The 12,464-nt window shown below is 42.6% G+C and overlaps 1 protein-coding gene across 5 annotated transcripts in view; it reads left to right on the forward strand.

Annotated features, from left to right (window-relative positions):
• The first annotated feature begins 173 nt into the window (after positions 1 to 173).
• The window catches only part of LOC102382902 (kinesin-like protein KIF20A), a 31,195-nt gene continuing 18,904 nt past the window's right edge, over positions 174 to 12,464 (forward strand). For 2 of the 5 annotated variants that reach the window (XM_014524076.2, XM_014524077.2), the window contains exons 1-8: positions 437 to 732; positions 2,274 to 2,348; positions 4,547 to 4,666; positions 6,200 to 6,338; positions 6,442 to 6,626; positions 7,540 to 7,651; positions 10,158 to 10,343; positions 10,430 to 10,541. In XM_014524076.2, the coding sequence (XP_014379562.1) occupies positions 619 to 732; positions 2,274 to 2,348; positions 4,547 to 4,666; positions 6,200 to 6,338; positions 6,442 to 6,626; positions 7,540 to 7,651; positions 10,158 to 10,343; positions 10,430 to 10,541 (1,043 nt within the window). In that variant the 5' untranslated portion in view covers positions 437 to 618. Of the gene's footprint in view, positions 223 to 327; positions 402 to 436; positions 733 to 2,273; positions 2,349 to 4,546; positions 4,667 to 6,199; positions 6,339 to 6,441; positions 6,627 to 7,539; positions 7,652 to 10,157; positions 10,344 to 10,429; positions 10,542 to 12,464 lie in introns of those variants that run through there. The other 3 variants (XM_006032424.1, XM_025214175.1, XM_006032425.3) reach the window with 3 other exon arrangements.

The raw sequence follows: 12,464 nt of genomic DNA on the forward strand, positions 1-12,464 counted from the left end.
TGGGGTACCTCCCTTCCCCCGGCCTGCGTCAAGTCCCGCCGGCTCTGCAGCACCGTCTCGCTGGTCCCGATCGCCTGCAAATCACCCCAGACTCGCTGTGTGGCTCCGCCTTACCCCGGGCGAGCCCTGCCCCGTAGTCCCCGCCCAGGGGCGGGGCCCGGCCCGAGCAGGGTGGGAAAAGGCGGGGCGGGCGGGCGCAGGAGGCTGGCAGCTGTTGTTGAGGTGTCGGCGCGGGGCTCCTCCTTTCCTCTACTGTCCCCTGCTTCGGCAGGGCCCGGCTCTCAGCCCCGCCCGCTGCGCTGCGCTGCGCTGCGCTGCTGGCCCCGGCTGCGGGCTGCGCGGGAGTCCTCTGCGAGGGGCTGAGGGAGGGGAGCAAATAGGCCGCCCTTTGCCCCCTGCAGGTGCAGGAGATGCTGTGGCTTCCCTGTCCTGGGGGCCAAGGCTTTACGGCTGGGTTGCTACACTGAGTCGTTCGGGTCCTGGGTGACAAGCTGCAAACAGGCTTGTGTTATCCCCTTTCTCCTCTCCCCCAGGGGGCGCTTCTTTAATGTCTCCTCTCTTGCTCTCCTCTGCAACTGGCCTGTTGCCTCTTCCTGGTGTCCACGCAGAGAATGAACTATGGAAGGGAGCGGCATGTCCTCAGCAGCCTGTGAGGGGCTGGAGTCCCTTTCCTATCTGGACCTGATGTCCAAACACCCCCCAATAGAGTGCGTCTCTATTGATGACCCAGAGGTGGGGTGTCTTTCTCTTATTGAGGGGTGTCGGTTGTAGTTGTGTTGGTGTAAGGACATAGGCAGACAAGGTTCTTGGGTGAATCTGATATCTTTTATTAGATATCTAAATAAAAGATACCAGGTTCACCCAAAGAACCTTGTCTTTCTTTTATTGATGCCTCTGCTAGTAAGGGGCCACAGCTGTAACCACTTCATCTTTAGTGTGAAGAGCTCCCTCCTTTCCAAATCTTAGTTTCCTGCTTAGGAACAGATAATACAGCTTGTTTGCTCAATAGGAATAGTTCCCATTACCTGGCATATTTAACTTTTTGTCCTATTTGAGCTAGAAGTAATGATTGTGGCACAGTGAAATAGAAGTTTTCACACTACCTTTTTGGAATCTGCTTAGTCTAAAAAGGTTGCTTTGATTAGTATCTCATGGCGTCCTAAGCATCTTTAGTCTCCTGACTAACCAAAGGTGGTAACTTATAACTTCAAAGCCTTTCCTAGTCTGGTCTCCAAGCCTGTCTGCTATCTTGTAGCAGCAGGTCTTCTGCCGCAGGTTTTTTAGTGTCAGCAATTCTCAATCAGGGTGCTGCATAATACTAGCACGGTTAGGTGTGCCAAAACCCATGCATAATTTGCAGGTAAGTCTCCAAGACTTCAAATGGGAATCTATAGTGTTAAAAACATTCTGACCTGCCGTGGTCTTTCTGAGTTGTTTGCAACAGAAGAATTGCTCTAGTATTTTTCCATAGTCAAAAAGAGTGAAAGCTAAGAGCTGGCATTTTCTGAAGGGTGCCTTGAATCTAACAAGGTTGTGAGCCACTGCTTTAGGGAGTAGTCCATTCTGCAGGTTCATAGTGCTAATTATAGAGTGCTACTAAAACATTGGCAGTGTAGAAAATTGAATACCTCTTCTGCCCACCTGGGAAGCAACATTTAGTTCCTTCTCACTAGAAGAAACTAGTGAAGAAATGTAATTGGGGATACTTATATTTTAGCAGTCAAGGGTGGGAGATTTCTTGGGGATTGCGGAACATAAGGCAACTCGTCAAAGAGAAGTTTTTTTTGCAGCTGTTTCTGCAAAGAAGTTTAAGGGGTTTGTGACTTGGTAGTAGGGGCCATGTGGTCTTTATTTGCTGAATATGCTCATATGTCCTTCAAAACAGAAGTATAAACCATATAAGCAACCTAACTTTTAGATTCAATGCACAAGATGACCAGAAGATGGAAGCAGTGCAGTTTTGTAAAAGTTAGTTAACATGCTATTGGTAGATGAATGCTAGATGCTTGTAGAGAGGAAAATTTTTATTACTATTGTTTTTAAGACTCGGAATGAAAAGAGGTAGATGTTTTTGTTAGACAGCTTGGGAAAGGTATCATAATAAGGAGGATGCAAGTACTGAAGTTTTTCTCAGGTGTCTAGTTCAAGATGGAGTGGTGGAGAAAAGAGCAGGGAGATTGTGGGTTACTGTGTTTTATACTGCTATCTCTCAACAGGCCAAAAATGCAAAACAAATAAGCTTAACTAAATGTATAACTCTCTTTTATGAGCAGGCATGTCAACCTTTGAAAGTCTACTTGAGAGTGAGACCGTTCTCTAAGGCAGAACTTGAAAACAATGAATTTCAGGTTAGTTGCAGAGTCTGCTGACGACTAATTAAGTGTTTTGTGTGTGTGGTTTTTTTTTTTTTATGGGACAACACTGGCATCTCAGCCTTTTAACTATTTTTTAAAGGAAAAAAAGCTTCTGTCTAATGTAAATTTCCAAATTGTATTGTAATCCTCCGATAATTTTCTTCCTCAGCGTTGTCATCCTTTTTGAGGCATTTTTAAGCTGAAAAAATGTTACTCTTATTAAGGAAAATATGGAAATCAAACCAGAAGAGCTTATTAAGTGAGATATCTGTCCATAACTGCTTTGAATATTCCTGATGTCCTTCCCCCCTCCCCCCCCCCCCCTCTTAGTTTTAATAAATCAGGTAGACAGACATTAGGGCTGGAAGGGACCTTGCGAGATCATTGGGTCCAGCTCCCTTCCCAAGGGGCAGGAAGTCAGCTGGGGTCAAATGATCCCAGCAAGATAGGCATCCAAGTGTTTCTTAACTGTCCAGAGTAGGTTCTTGCACCACCTCTGGGGGGAATTTGTTCCAGGCCTTGGGGACTCAGACAGTAAAGACATTTTTCCTTATGTCCAGCCCAAAGCAGTCTTCCAGGAGTTTGTAACTGTTGGACCTTGTTTTCCCTTGGGGTGCCCTGGTGAACAGATGTCCTCTCAGTTTCTGATGTACACCCCTTATGTACTTATTAGGTTACTAAGTGCTTATTCATACTGCTGTGGCAGTAGACCCAGGTAGTGAGGGAGCTCAAGCCAATCCCACCCACCTGAGTGTTCAAACACACTCCAAACTGGAAAAGTATTGGCAAGGCTTCTGGGGGCTTATCCTTCACTGCCTGATCTCAAGCCCTGGATGGGGCAGAGATCTGGCACTGGGGATAAGTCTTCAACAGCTTTACTAGTGAACTTCTGAATCTGGAGTGTGCTTGTGTGCAAAGGACGTGCTCAAGTCCCCATGGAGACAGGATGTACCATTGCAGAGCTGTAGACAAGCCCTAGATAGAAGTGATGCTATCTGTTGCACACCCATTATACTTTTCCAGCTCATGGGGATAAATAGATGGACAATACCCTTCATGACCATCTAAGGAGAAACTTTTTCTGATCACAATGGCAGTAAAGTGCCACAATTGCAAGTGCTGAAATGGTTAAGTGTAATAAGCAATCTGTTGGGCTAAACCAAGTTCTGCAGGCTGTCTTCTGTTAAAACGGCAACTCGCTGAATACCTGACCATTACAAAAATTGTTTGTACAATCTTGAAAGCTGACAGAAAATATAAGAACCTGGCATCAATCAATTGTAAAACATAAGAAGTGAGGCTTTCTTGGTCTTTTTTGTATAATATTGAGCAAAAAAAAATATAAAAAAGCTAATTTTAAGCAGTTTAGCTGCCATGATTAGATTTAACTAAATTTGCGGGGGGGGGAATAGGTGTCTCAGTCTTCAAAACTTAGAGGGTAATTCCTTTCCTGAATTTATCTTTTTGTTTCTTTTCCTTTACTGTATGTTGCATTATTTGGTTGAATAAGTGAGGAAAATGCTAGGAACTTTGATCTTGTAGCAAGCTTTTTCTGCTGTACTGCTTTTTCTAGTACTGAGAAGTGATTGAATTAATCTTCTCAGTCCTTTGTCCTCCCTGCCATGCTTAATTTCTTACCAGGAAGTTTGATTTTAATAAGTCAAGCTTGTATTTAAAAAAAAAAAAAAAAAAAAATGCCTAACTTAAACTGTTTCTGCTCTAAATACAGTTGTGTCAATGAGCTGTTTCGGCAACAATTGGATTTAAATGCCTGTTCTATATAAGTAATCATCTTGGCAAACAAACGTGTTTTAAGTGTTCAATGCATCCTTCCAGAAAGTTTATTCGATCTTTTCCAATAAAGACCCAATACCCCTTTATAGGTCTTTAGGGGGATATATAGAGGAATAACTTTATAGGGGAATACCGTGTATGGTAGTTGGAAAGTTTATTAAGAAAATTTCATCAGTTTGTGACTAGATAGCAGCAGCAGTCAGTTTCACAATGGGAGGAAGAATCTCCTAAAGATTCCCCAAGCTCTCCTGTGGGAAATACAGGCATTGTATTTAGCAGATTTGAAAGACTGGCTGTAAATTGTTCCAGTTTCCCATTAGGGTTTGGGTGGGGGCAGACACTGGTGGTGATTTCAAGAAAGCTTATTTTAAAGAGGAGTTTTGCTGCCTTTGCTTTAGAACTGTGTAATAATTGAAAATCCAGAAACAGTAACTCTTCAGGCACCCAAGGAATCTTCTGCAATGAAGAACAGTGAAAAGGGGATTGGGCAGTCCATACACCGATTCACCTTCACTCGGGTAGGTTAACTTTCTTGCCTTATGTTCTAGCAGGAAAATGTTTTTGTGCCACAGGAAACCATAGTTGCAGTTTGTTCCTCCATTCAGTGAGGCAGTAAAAGTTTCTATAGTTAACATGACCTTTTGTCTTCATTACAAAACAAACTCCTGGCTTATTTGCAAAGTACATACTCCCAAATGCCTTTTAGATGAGACTTTGCAGTAATCCTATTGCTTTCTTTGATTATATACTTTTACACACAAGCTCCTTATACTCAATTCTATGATTTGTACTATTTCCTTATAACTACACAAGCTTACTGTGATCTTACTGTCCCTTTAGATCACAGCTGAATTATAGGTATCCTATTGGATTACAGGGATGCAGGTACTTAAAATGGTTATCTAAAAAGGTATATGTATAGGGACTTGCCTCTTTGCAGGTGAGAACGTAGCAGATTAATCACTTACCCTTACAAACTGGTGGTCTTTCATTAACCTCTCAAGTTAATGCAAAGTCCAATGATGACCACAGGGACTGCACTTCTCATGGCATCCAATATACATTTAAATAACTTAAATAAATATACACTTAAATAATTTGTTAAATATGAAGTTGTTTTACAGTCAATGTATTTCTGTACTGCTTTTGAATAATAAATTACTTCTACATCTGTAGGATTTGCTCCTCCCCTAGCACATAAACATGACTAATCCAAGTTTCTGGGAAAAGTATTCAATGGGCACTGACAGATGTGTAGTTCCCTGCTGTAACTCATCGTGCTTTACAGGAAGTGCCGTGAATTACAACTATCCCTAGAACTCAACAGGCATTCATTGTTGGATCCTGGGGATTGGGAGATAAGCTGCAGTTTAGAGCAGCTGCGTCTTTGTAGCTGCTCTCCCCCTAGCCCTGTCCTTCTGCCCACCAAGCCCCGGCAATGTCTTTGGAATGGGAAGCGGGGAAGGGAGTGGAGGGAACTTGTTCTGGGGGTTGCCCATCTGGCACTGGAGGGTGGGGTGAGTAGATTGGAGTGAAGATCTTATAATCTAAATAGAGCTTACCTCCAATTTTAAAACTGTTCTTACTTAAATTTTATGTTTTAATGGGGGGGGGGGAACTATAATAAGGGCAGTAGAGTGCTTTCAGTGGCCAATCACATGACAAACTGTCACGTCTGTCAGCACCACTCTCACATCTGTTGGTGCTCTATTTGTAGCTCATGTTCGTAGTTCTTAGCATCATGATTGTATTCTGAATAAAAGGCAAGCCTGTGTGCCCTCAGTTGCAAATATGTATGTGTTTTAAATAAGAAATTAAATATGTATGTGATTTAAATAAGAAGAAAAACCTGTGATGTTTATAAGGGGTACAAAAATATGAGAGACTTAGACTGCAGTCTGTTAATCTTGCTCTGAAAGATTGTTACCTTATTACTCAACACTGAATCGCCTATGCTAACATTCTTTGCACCGTTTATAATCTCACTTTTCAGCTATTCAAATACCATTTGAAAACTTCTCTTTCTTCCCCCCCCTGTATTTTTGTGTTAGGTTTTTGGACCAGAAACTACTCAAAGTGAATTTTTTGAAGGTACAATGAGAGAGATAGTAAAAACTTACATTGATGGAGTGAATGGACTGGTGTTTACTTATGGAGTTACTAATGCAGGCAAAACATTCACTATTCAAGGTATAGAATCCTTGCAAAGAAGCAGGGACAGTTTGAATAAAATCCACTGCATGTTTCGGTGTAAAGGTCTAATTATTTTTAATACGCTAACTTTCCTTGGCAGGATCCCCAAAAGAAGTTGGTATTTTGACCCGTTCTCTTGATATGATCTTTACCTGCATTAAAGGAAGACAGTACCTGAAGATGGACTTAAAACCACATCTAAGCAATAATATTAAGAAGCTGGAAGATGTACAAGTTAAACAAGAGGAAGCCATAAAAGCAGCCATTCTTGCTTCACTGAAAGAGGTCAGTAATCAAATACTTCCCCCTTACTTGCCTTAAAAATTTGCTTTAATTATAAATAAATAAAACCTTAGCACTTGGTCCTATAAGGAATTCTTTGTCTGCCTTATGCAGTTTCTACAACATGGAATGAGATGAGGTTTTACAAAATTAGGAGCAACAGGTCATGCTTCAAGCACAAGTTAATTATTTCCATGCAGACCTCCTGGCAACATGCTGTTGACATGGCAAGCAAAATGAAGCATCATAAAATAAGTTTGTAATCTGTTAACATTAAACTTTTGGAAGTTTCTTCTATCTTACCTTGTGCATCTCCAAACAACATCAAAAGAACCTTGGTTTCCCCTCTCCCCCTCTGCTCCCTGCTTTCTCAAATAGAAGCATGTGGTCACATTCACACTTGAATAGATTTGATCCATGAGTGGTTTTTAGTCTGGAAATGCATATGGAGCTTAAAGCAGGCTTCCCCCCACACACATGCACAAAAAATAATAATAATAAAAAAAAAAAAAAAATCAGTGCTTGTTCCAGTATGGCCAATAGAGTTCTTAATAGAAGCTTATGAAAAGAAAATGTTCAGAAGGGCATAAGCTATTGGGGAACTTTAAAAGTTCCTAGTACATCCAGGGCCAAATCCTATTTTACTCTGTTTGGGTAAGTGATACAGTAATGTTTTAACTGTGTCAAACTTAAGAGTAATTGTGCAGGCCTATATTAAATAAAGCTTGAAAAGACAGCAGTTGGGTAAACAAGGCCAATAGTTAACGAGCCAGTTAGTAAAACCATGTCATTCTGATTACTGGGGACATACTGTTCTAGAGGCATAAACAAGCAAAATGTAATTATGTCAAAGCAGTGTGGTCACTTTAACGGTATGTCACCAACTTGGATGTAATGCATATATAATTTTCTTAAGGAGACAGAAAATATTTTGAATTCTCCTACAACTCTGAGTGCTTCGTCAAGCATCTATGATCTGACCTCAACTAGCAACTGTACTTCACCAGGTCTACTTTCTGACCCACGAGGTAAAAAGCTTTGAATTCACATGGTAGAGATGAAGGTGACTACCTAAATTATTTAGGAATGAAAGCAGAAAACTTAATTTGCTTTAAATACTCTAAAAATTGCCAATAGTACAAAACCAAAAATCTGTTTCTCAACTCATTTCAACCTGTAAAATGCTGGAGCAGATTAAGAATATAGAAATGCTCTTCAGTAATTTTGCCACGCTTTTTTGTAGTGGCTTAGTTTTGCAAGGTTACAGTGAGGTCCTGTTCCTGTCCCTCTGCAAGAAAGACTTTTTAGCAGGAAGGGAAATGATTCTTTTCCTCACTTAAGGTAGGTCTGTCTGTGTCTGTCTGTGTCTGTCTGTGTCTGTCTGTGTCTGTCTGTGTCTGTCTGTGTCTGTCTGTGTCTGTCTGTGTCTGTCTGTGTCTGTCTGTCTGTGTCTGTCTGTCTGTGTGTCTGTCTGTGTCTGTCTGTGTCTGTCTGTGTCTGTCTGTGTCTGTCTGTGTCTGTCTGTGTCTGTCTGTGTCTGTCTGTGTCTGTCTGTGTCTGTCTGTGTCTGTCTGTGTCTGTCTGTGTCTGTCTGTGTCTGTCTGTGTCTGTCTGTGTCTGTCTGTGTCTGTCTGTGTCTGTCTGTGTCTGTCTGTGTCTGTCTGTGTCTGTCTGTGTCTGTCTGTGTCTGTCTGTGTCTGTCTGTGTCTGTCTGTGTCTGTCTGTGTCTGTCTGTGTCTGTCTGTGTCTGTCTGTGTCTGTCTGTGTCTGTCTGTGTCTGTCTGTGTCTGTCTGTGTCTGTCTGTGTCTGTCTGTGTCTGTCTGTGTCTGTCTGTGTCTGTCTGTGTCTGTCTGTGTCTGTCTGTGTCTGTCTGTGTCTGTCTGTGTCTGTCTGTGTCTGTCTGTGTCTGTCTGTGTCTGTCTGTGTCTGTCTGTGTCTGTCTGTGTCTGTCTGTGTCTGTCTGTGTCTGTCTGTGTCTGTCTGTGTCTGTCTGTGTCTGTCTGTGTCTGTCTGTGTCTGTCTGTGTCTGTCTGTGTCTGTCTGTGTCTGTCTGTGTCTGTCTGTGTCTGTCTGTGTCTGTCTGTGTCTGTCTGTGTCTGTCTGTGTCTGTCTGTGTCTGTCTGTGTCTGTCTGTGTCTGTCTGTGTCTGTCTGTGTCTGTCTGTGTCTGTCTGTGTCTGTCTGTGTCTGTCTGTGTCTGTCTGTGTCTGTCTGTGTCTGTCTGTGTCTGTCTGTGTCTGTCTGTGTCTGTCTGTGTCTGTCTGTGTCTGTCTGTGTCTGTCTGTGTCTGTCTGTGTCTGTCTGTGTCTGTCTGTGTCTGTCTGTGTCTGTCTGTGTCTGTCTGTGTCTGTCTGTGTCTGTCTGTGTCTGTCTGTGTCTGTCTGTGTCTGTCTGTGTCTGTCTGTCTGTGTCTGTCTGTGTCTGTCTGTCTGTGTCTGTCTGTCTGTCTGTGTGTGTCTGTGTCTGTCTGTGTGTGTCTGTCTGTCTGTGTCTGTCTCTGTCTTAAACAGGGTGCCACTCAATTTCCAAAAATAACGAAGGGTTGGTTTGAAAAGGTTGAGAGCCACTGCTTTAGGGCAGGGGTAGGCAACATACAGCTCTCAAGCCAGATGAATCCTGCAGTGCCACTGGATTTGATCTGCAGACTTGGAGGGCTTTGCTTGTTTGCTTCCAGCTGCCACATCTCCCTGTCCTCCTGGTTCTACTGCAGCATAGGCTGGGCTCTTTCAGCAGTGCATCAGTAATGTGGGGTTTTGCCTGCATATTTGCTGGGGCCAGGTAGCTGGGAGCTGTTCCTGTACCAATGCCTTTTCCCTGTTCCACAGCGGGGCATCGGTGCAGCTCCCAGCCTTTGGGGAGCTCTGCTGGAGACTGGAATTGCAAATTGCATTTGTGCTGCCACGACTTCCCCTACCCTTCCACCCCCAACTGTGGCATGGGTGCAACTTCCAGCCATTGGGGAGCTGTGTGGGGGTTGAGCAGCTTCCAGTTGTCCTGTGTCATGCATGGGAGGGGTGAGTGGGGAGAAGTGGCAGCAGCACAGACAGTTTGCAGGTATCTGGTCCCAGTGCAGCTCCCCACTGGCCGGAATCTGTGTTCATGCTTCCTCTATGAAGCCTATACTGCGGCTGGGGAGCAGGGGGCTAGGAGAAGCAGCGCCCAGCTGCCAGGTCCCAGCGCAGGGCAAAGAAAGCCCTCCTGTTGCTGATGTGCTGCCAAAGTAACCTGTCCTGTGTTGGACCAGAGCTGAGTTGTTCTGGGCCAAGGCTTGTAAAAGGTTGCCAGCCCCTGCTCTAGGGCACAGGTATATTCTCACCTGAGTTCATGTTGAAGGTGGCCATGGAATTTGCGGGCCAAACTTAATACACTTGCATCTTTTGTGACTTTTTTTTTTTGTTGTAGTGTACAAATGTGCACAAAACTCTGTCTAAAATGGGCACATTATACTATTTTGCTTACAGAGACTGTTGAACAATTTAAGATTTCTCAAAGTGCTTGGGTAATTGCTGTCATACTTTGTCTTATGGTTAACAGAGGAGAAATCTCTAACTACTGGAACAGACTTGAATCACAAAACACAGTCATCTGTTTGGGTTTCCTTCTGTGAAATTTATAATGAATATGTATATGATCTTTTGGACACATTATCTACATCAAAAAATCAAAAACGCAGAATTCTAAGAATCTGTGAGGATCAAGGAGGAAACTCTTATATAAAAGGTAGTAATATGACTTTCATGATACTAAGTGACCCTACCTCTTTACTGAATTGATATATTTGTTTAAAAAAGAAATTCTCCCTGCAGATTTAAAGTGGATCAACATTAAAAGCACTGAAGAGGCCTGTAAAATACTGAAAATAGGAAACAAGAACCGAAGCTTGGCTTTTACTAGAATGAACCAGTATTCAAGTAGAAGGTTTGCTACTTCTAACCGTAGAATCACTGTTGTTGTTGTTTGTTCAATTAAAAAGAAAAATTGTAGCACTACAAAAACATCTCTAAAATGAACAATTGTTAAGCAGACCTGAAGTAATTTTACTGTCAGTGTATTGTCCTGTCCCTAATTTCCCTTTCAGGGGAGACTTGAAAAAAAGTTCAAGCAAAGCAGTATGACAATAACTGGAATTCAGGTTTACTTGAACTTTTAAACTTGTTGTGGAAGTTACATTAGCATCTCTTGTTGACCAGTTTAAAACAGTTCAGTCAGTTGTCAGTTCAGCCACCTATCTATGTACTTGCTTTGATTTAAAGTGGTGAAAAGGTAGCAGTTCTTGGCAAGGATAAATGAAGTTGAATGTGGAAAGTCTTTGTTTTAGTGTGAGTGGTCCCAGAAACATAATATTTAAAATAAGTAATTGTCCAGTTTGGAGTTTCTAAAGCTTCTTCTGTTCAAAAGTTTATACTTTCTTTTTTTGAATAGGTCCTCTTTTTACCCTCAACTACCTCCTAATAGTTGTATGGTGTTTTAATCCAGTAGACACTGTCCAGTTTTCCTTCAATAGAAGACTGTGCAGTCAGCTGCTTTAGCAGACTTTCCTACCTAGAACTCATGCTGATGCCCTAAAACAGTGGCTTTCTGTAGACTAAAGGCATACCTCCACAACTTGTGAATTGAGCAGCACCCCATTTCAAACACTAATTTTATTATGGCTCTTGCTTCCTTGCAGTAGGGGTAGGGGAGTGGCCAGGCAAGGTTGACTCTGAACCTGTGCTTATCTGCTTATCTCCACACTTTTTTGGCATCTACGAAGAATCTTGTTCCACTCCACATCACTCTGGTTGAGAGTCACTGCCCTAGGGAATGCGCTATTTCCAGCTAACTTTGATAGCAAGTCATGGACTTTAATAAACAAGTCTTGCCCTGCTAGGATCGTCTCTGCATGTATGGGGCCTGGGTGTGAAGAAGCCGGCGGCGGAGTTGGTGTTGGTGGGGGGCGGGTTACAAGTGGCCGAATGCAAAGGCGGCAGCGCAGAGTCACCAGCACTAGGCGGGCCTTGCAGGAGGGGCTAGGGTCTTAGCTGCTCCGCCTAGCTCTGCGAGGCCTGGGGCAGTTGCCCTGATTTGCACCCCCACACGCATGGCCCTACTTGCATGCATTATAGTTTAAGTTCTCTAGTACCTTTACTTCAGTGTTGGAGACCTAGCTGGGATGCTTACTCTGTACAGTAGAAATAACTACAAGAGGTTTGATTCATTCTTGGATGTGTCCTAAGGGAGCTGATTTCAAATTGCTTATGTTCATTGTGGCTTGGTCCTAACATCAATTTTAACATAACATTAAAATGTAATTGCGACTAGGAAAAACTGTTCAGTTTACAAGGTTCCTATAAATATCTAGAGTACCTAGCTAATTCCTTTTTTCTAAATCTCCTGTTCAGCATCCTCCTTTTTAGGGTGTCAGTACTTCAAATTCATGGTCCAGTTCTCTCTGAAATCCTTGCTTAAGTGATTCTTTGTAGATTCATGCTTGGATCAATAGATAACTACTTGGGCCCATCAGCTCGCATCTTTCCCTCCTGAAACAGCTAACTCAATTTACCATTTAATTCTTAGTCTTCAAGTAAGTTTTTGTTTTTTGTTTTCCACTTGTTTTTAAAAAAAGGTGTATGGATCATACAACATGACACTTGGCTGTGCAAATTTAATGTGGGTGTATAAGTTTCACTTTGTCTTGAAGTTTTTTTGCAATGCACAAATAACCACTCAATCTATAAAAGCAAATTATTTGCTAGATCTTAAGAGCTCTAATTAAAAGGCAAATTATTGCTAATGAGAACCATTTTTTCTCTCTTCCCTCCCCCCCCCCCCCCCCCCCCCCCCCTCCCCCCCCATCAGTTT

Source organism: Alligator sinensis, unplaced genomic scaffold (assembly GCF_000455745.1).
Source record: "Alligator sinensis unplaced genomic scaffold, ASM45574v1 scaffold999_1, whole genome shotgun sequence".
NCBI lineage: Eukaryota > Metazoa > Chordata > Crocodylia > Alligatoridae > Alligator > Alligator sinensis.